This window comes from Echinops telfairi, unplaced genomic scaffold (genome assembly GCF_000313985.2).
Source record: "Echinops telfairi isolate 266 unplaced genomic scaffold, ASM31398v2 ScPeMD7_60;HRSCAF=208, whole genome shotgun sequence".
In the NCBI taxonomy this organism is placed as follows: domain Eukaryota; kingdom Metazoa; phylum Chordata; class Mammalia; order Afrosoricida; family Tenrecidae; genus Echinops; species Echinops telfairi.
In genome coordinates, this window is record NW_022103958.1 from 3,091,558 (window position 1) to 3,097,478 (window position 5,921).

At 45.4% G+C, this 5,921-nt stretch overlaps 1 protein-coding gene across 1 annotated transcript; it reads right to left on the reverse strand.

Annotated features, from left to right (window-relative positions):
* Positions 1–4,642: 4,642 nt before the first annotated feature.
* LOC101664255 (olfactory receptor 4B1-like) lies at positions 4,643–5,581 on the reverse strand. Its single transcript, XM_004708448.3, has one exon. It carries the CDS (start codon positions 5,579–5,581, stop codon positions 4,643–4,645), a length of 939 nt encoding a protein of 312 aa, XP_004708505.3.
* Between the last annotated feature and the right edge of the window lie 340 nt (positions 5,582–5,921).

Consider the following 5,921-nt stretch of genomic DNA (forward strand, 5'->3'; position numbering starts at 1 on the left):
CACAGACCTCTCTATTGATTCCCTGCTGCATGCCTGTATGTTGTATTCATGTCTTGACCCACCAGGTTGATGTGTGGCCCTCTCCTGTAGAAATATAAATAATACCCTCCCCTTGGGTAGGTTAGTGCCCTGTTTCCCTGCTGCCCATGTATTTTCCTTTCTTTCTTTCCCACGTGTTTTTAGTTGGCTGCCATATGTATCCATGGATTGAGTTTGGACTCTGCCATAGTATCTGGACCTCATCCCAGGAATGTATGTATTTAGTAGCTTTTCCCCTATGTCTCTTTTGCATTTTTTAAGCTTACCTCAGTGGACATATGCTGTACTTGTCATGTTGTGCTTGCCTTACTTCACTTAGTATAATTTCCTCCAGTTCTTCCAATGAGGTGATGTGCTTCATGCATTCATCACTGCTTTTTAGGGATGCATAGTGTTCCATTGGATTATGTACCACTGTTTTTTGATCCATTCATCTGTTTATGGAGATTTGGGTTGTTTCCAACTCCTTGTGAATGTAAACTGCACCGCAATGAACATTGGAGCACATATACTCATCTGAGTATATGCCTTGGTGACTTCTTTGGATTCAGTCCAATTGATGTTCTTTCAACCTCCTAAATGGTTGCCTGATTTTCATTCATTAAGCTGGGGAATTTTTCCTCTAAGAAGTCCACTATTTTTGCCGTTGACTTCTTCATTGTGTCTTGTTCCAGTAATCCAATTATTCTAATATTGTTCCTATTCACATCATCAGACATGGCTCTCAGGTTTTCTTCAGCTTTTATGATTATCTTATTTGACTGCCTTTCCGGTTTGTTGTAGTCTACCTTGTTATGCTCTAGATCTCTGGTGCGATTCTCTGCCTCCTCAAGTATCTTGGTGAAGTCTGTGAATTTGCTACTGGATTTTGTTATCTGGTCCCTTAGGCCTTGTATTTCCCTTTGGTACGTTGTCTTTATCTCCTCTATCATTCCATCCTTTTTCTGCATTGCTTCCCTAATATCTTGTATGACTCCAAGCAGCATTCTGAAGATTTCTTTCTGTGGCAGATCAATGTCTGCTTCCACTTCGTTAGGTTCAGGACTTCTTCTGACATTGCCTTTTGCCTCTCCTGTTTTTTCATGGAGGTTTTTGGGACTGGTTGCTGTTTACGTGTTTCTTTAGAGGAGCCTGGCACCATTTCCCAGAGAGTCGAATAGCACTGGGCTCTGTCTTTGGGAGACTCGTATGACTGCTTCTTCAAACTTCCTCCATCTAACTGCACTGGGGTGTCAGGCTACCGCTTTATCCTCCTGTGCTTTCAGTCTTACCCTAGCCAACCCGTATTCTGTTATTTGGAAGGAAAGTTGCATGGTCCTCTCAGGGGATGCTATTTGGGTGTTGTGGGCCTGCAAGGATGGCGCTTTACAGGATGGTCTCCCATAAAGCCATGGTGGTGTGGCCCACAGTGGTTTGGAGCACTTCAGAGGCCGTGAGGTAGTGCCTGCTGTGGCATAAACCACTAAGGGAGTGCTGCAGGCAGGTGGGTGTGCCCATCTTGGTGTAAAGCACTGTGGATGGTATAAAGCAGGTTGGATTACCCTAGTCAGTGAGACCACCTCTGAGGTTGGGCAGAGGTTCCCACAGCAGCATCGAACACTGGAGAAGGCTTGTGTAGTTGCCTTATTCCATGTGAAGCACTGAGGCAGGTGGGAGGAAGGGTCACAGAAGATGGGTAGAGGATTCCCCAGTCATGTGGAGCACCACAAAGAGTGGGCAAGATTTCCCCCAGCCATTTGAAGGGAGAGTCTACAGTCATTTGGGGTTCCGTGGGAGGTGGACAGGATTTCCCCAGTCATGTCTAAGCCACAGAGGGCAGGCAGGAGCTCCCACCACTGGGAAGGTGTAGTAGCCCTAGGTAGAGGGTACTGGCCTAGAGGCCAGCAGTACGGTGAAAGGAAAAAGAAGGGGGAAAAGATAAAAAGAAAGAAAAAAGGAAAACACCAAGCCTTCTGAGACTAACCATGGTGGGAAAGAGAAAAAGAAAAAGAAAGGGGGAAAGGTAAAGACATAGCTGAGCCCTGGTCACCCAACCCTGGGGCTGGAGGGATTTACCCCTGCCCAAAGGTGGTGGGTGGGTGTGCCTGCTTTGGTGTAGAGCCTCTCAGATCCTGGGTGGAATTTCCCTCATTGGCAAGATCACCACAGAGGTCAGGCGGAGGTTCCCACAGCAACATGGAGCTCTGGAGATGACTGACATAGATGCCTTGTGCCACAGTGGCAGGCGGGAGGAAGTTCCCTCAGCCATGTATGGGGCCTCGGAGGATGGACAATGGTTCCCCCAGCCATGAGAAGCACCACAAAGGACGGGCATGAGTTTCCCCTGCCTCTCAAAGGGCCTTGGAGGGTAGGTGGGAATTCCCCAGCCATTTGAAGGGGGGATCTCTCAACCGTTTGGGTGCTGTGGAATGATGGCAGGATATCGCCAGCCATGTGTATGGCCAGTGAAGACAGACAGGAGCTTCCCCGACCGGGCGTGTGATGCTGCCTTAGTTTGAGCTCTGTAGATCTGCGTTCTGAGACTAATAAATGCCCAGTAGCTCTTTATTATTTTGAAAGCCCCCATACTATCCTCTGAAGATTACCTCTGACTTCCTTAGCTCTGGCTACCTTGTTATGTGAATGTACACTAAAGGACGGTGTTCTGCAGCCTTGCTTTCAAAGTTACACAAAGGGCCACAGCCTGGAATTGGAAGTTTTTACCAAGAAAATATTTTTCCCCTTTTTATATTGGGCTCCTGAAGTATCCTGATTCTAGGGCTGTCACACTGACCCCCAGGCGGGAGTACTAGCCTATCAGAAAGTTGTTGTTTGTTTCTTTTCCAGCCAACAGGCACTAAATTCACCCCTGGCAATGGGCTATACCATTGTGCTCTGTGAAACTGTGTTCCGAGATTGGTAAATGCCCCATCAGCTCTTTGTTATATAGAAAGCCCCTGGGCTATGCTCTGGAGATTACCTCTGGATTCCTTAGCTCTGGCTACCTTGTTAAATTAGTATGGTAAGGGACAGTGTTTTACAGGCTTGCACTCAAAGTTCCACAGAGGGCCACAGCCTTACATTGGAAGTTTTACCAAGAAAATATTTTTCCATTTTTAATATTGGGCTTGTGGGGTGCCCTGATTTCAGGGCTGTGTCACGCTGACCCCCAGAGAAGGAAGACTAGCTTATCAGAGAGGTCCCTCACCCTTCCCACCCCACCACCCCAGCCCACTGGAATTGAATTCACCCTCCAGCTATTGGCTATCCGTTTGTGCTCTGTAGAACTGTGATCTGACTCAGGTAAATATCCCAGTGGCTCTTTGATGGCTACAAACCATTACCCAACTATCTATCACTACACACGTTAGCAGACATAGAGGTGGGGAGAGCCAGGAGGAGATGGTTGATGTACCATATCCATTGCTGGCTGGTGGTGGGGAGCCACAAACCAGTAGACCAGTGGTTCTCAACCTTCCTAATGCCTTGACCCTTGAATACAGTTCCTCATCATGTAGTGACCCTCCCAACCATAAAATTAATTTCATTGATAATATGTAACTGCAATTCTGCTACTGTTATGAATCAGACAACCCCTGTGAAAGGGTCATTTGAACCTCAAAGGGGTCGTGACCCACAGGTTGAGACCCTCAGGGTGGCTAACAGCACAGGGAACTCCAGTGTGGGGTCTTGTGACTAGTTCTCAGAGGCTCTCTTCAAGCCTGGAATTATGACCAGTTTTAGACAGCAGTCTGGGGTAATCACTGCTCGCTGTAGGGTTAGGGTTCAGGAAGGGGTCACTGACCCATCCTTCCAGATTTAATTCAGGGCCAGCAGAACCCACAGGCATGCACAAAGAACCAAGAGCATTTCAGTGTGTTCACGATTCACCTTGTGAGTGAAAATTCTTCAATGGGGGGTTCTGGGCTGGACCCTAGTACAATGAGTGTATTTTTAGCACTTGGCCTCCCTGTCTCAGCCTCCTTACCTCTTAATTTTCTGGTCTGGCAGCAGAAGCGCTGGACAGGTAATTCTACCTGAAGGCCATCTTGTCTCGAACTCTGTTTACTAATATTTTTATTGTATTTTACCTCTCAGGACATTTGTAACTAACAATACTCCTCTACCATGAAATGGAGTTCTACTGATTATTTTCAGACATTATAATCAGGTTCATGGGGTAGAAGACCAAATGAAGAAGAGATTTCCTGGGACATCATAAAGACACTGTTAGTAAGGAGAAACATGATCCTAGCTCTCCAAATGTCACAATATTTCCACACACCACAACATGCTAATGGTGCAATGAATGAATCCAAGTTTACACTATTAGTAAACAAAAGATGCAAATATTAATCTAGACAATGTACACACTTTACATTATAGACTAGTGAAAAAGGGAAGTAAGTAGTACAATTTACCTACCACATTCTCCTAAAGACTGATAATTATCACTGGTATCTAATTAATACAACAGAATAAAAATACCTCCCTTAAAATGCAACATATAATATTCATAGGTTTACTCTTTCAATATTCTTTCATGGCTGAGGAAAATCAAACCACATATTTGATCGCTCTGCTCATGGTTTGTTTTTCATTTCATTTTATTTTATTTTCATTGTCACTCCACTCCTGAGTTCACTTTCTTGCCCCACAACCTTCTCATAGCATTCTTCACCTCTGCATTTCTCAGGGTGTAGATGATGGGGTTCAGCATGGGGGTGAAGACAGTGTAGAACACAGCCACCTGTTTATCCTCACTGAAGGTTGAAGGGGGCCTTAAGTAGAGGAAGATGGCAGGTCCAAAGAACAAGATGACCACCGTGATGTGGGAGGCACAGGTGGAGAGAGCTTTGCGCCTCCCCTCTACAGAATGATTCCTCAAGTGGACCAAGATCACAATATAAGAAAATACCAAAATGAGGAAGGATAACGTAGAGATTAAACCACTGTTAGCCAATACTATGACACCCTCCATAAAAGTATCAATGCAGGCAACCTTGAAGAGGGGATGGAGGTCACAAAAGTAGTGGTCAATTACATTGGGACCACAGAAGGGCAATTGGACAGTGACTAGAATCTGAACTGTTGAGTGAACTAGGCCCCCCAGCCAGGAACCAGCCACAAGAAAGTGACACGCAGACCGGCTCATGATGGTTGTGTAGTGTAAGGGTTTGCAGATGGCCACATAGCGATCATAAGCCATTACTGTGAGCAACAGAATCTCTACCACCCCAAAGAAGTGAAAAAAGAAGATCTGACTCATACATCCCTGCAGAGAGATGGTTTTAATCTTGGTGAGCAAGTCAGTAATGAACTTAGGAACCACAGTAGAGGAGTAACAGATCTCCACCAGGGACAGGTAGCTAAGGAAGAAGTACATGGGGGAATGCAGACTCTTGCTCACACTGACTGTCAATACAATGAGGCCATTGCCTACCACTGTGGCCAGGTACACAGGAAGGAACACCACAAAGCACACCCTCTGCACCTCTGGGTCCTGGAAGAGGCCAGTGAGAATTAACACAGTCACGTTATTTGTCCTAGCTGTGGATCCCATTGGGTATGAAGCTGCCAGGGAATGAGAGGTCTGTAATAAAACAAACAAAAATTGGAATACAAATTCACCTCACTTATATTAACAACAACATTTTTTAATGTGTTTGAGTCAATCCAACTTAAGACTATTCCATGTATATGTATGTCCGAGTAGAACTGTGCCCCATAAGGTTTTCAGCAGCTGGTGGTTAGAGGTGACTCACTAGATCTTTGTTCTGTGGCACCTCTAGGTGGACTCAAACCGACAGTCTTTCTATTAACAGATGAATGTGTTCATCTTTTTCATCACTGATGAACTCCTAGGTTGTCTTCCAAGAAAGTATTCTTTCTTTTTCTCCACA

Coding starts and splice junctions, on each gene's coding strand:
- LOC101664255 (XM_004708448.3), bottom strand. CDS start 5,581: ATGGGATCCACAGCTAGGACAAATAACGTGACTGTGTTAATTCTCACT.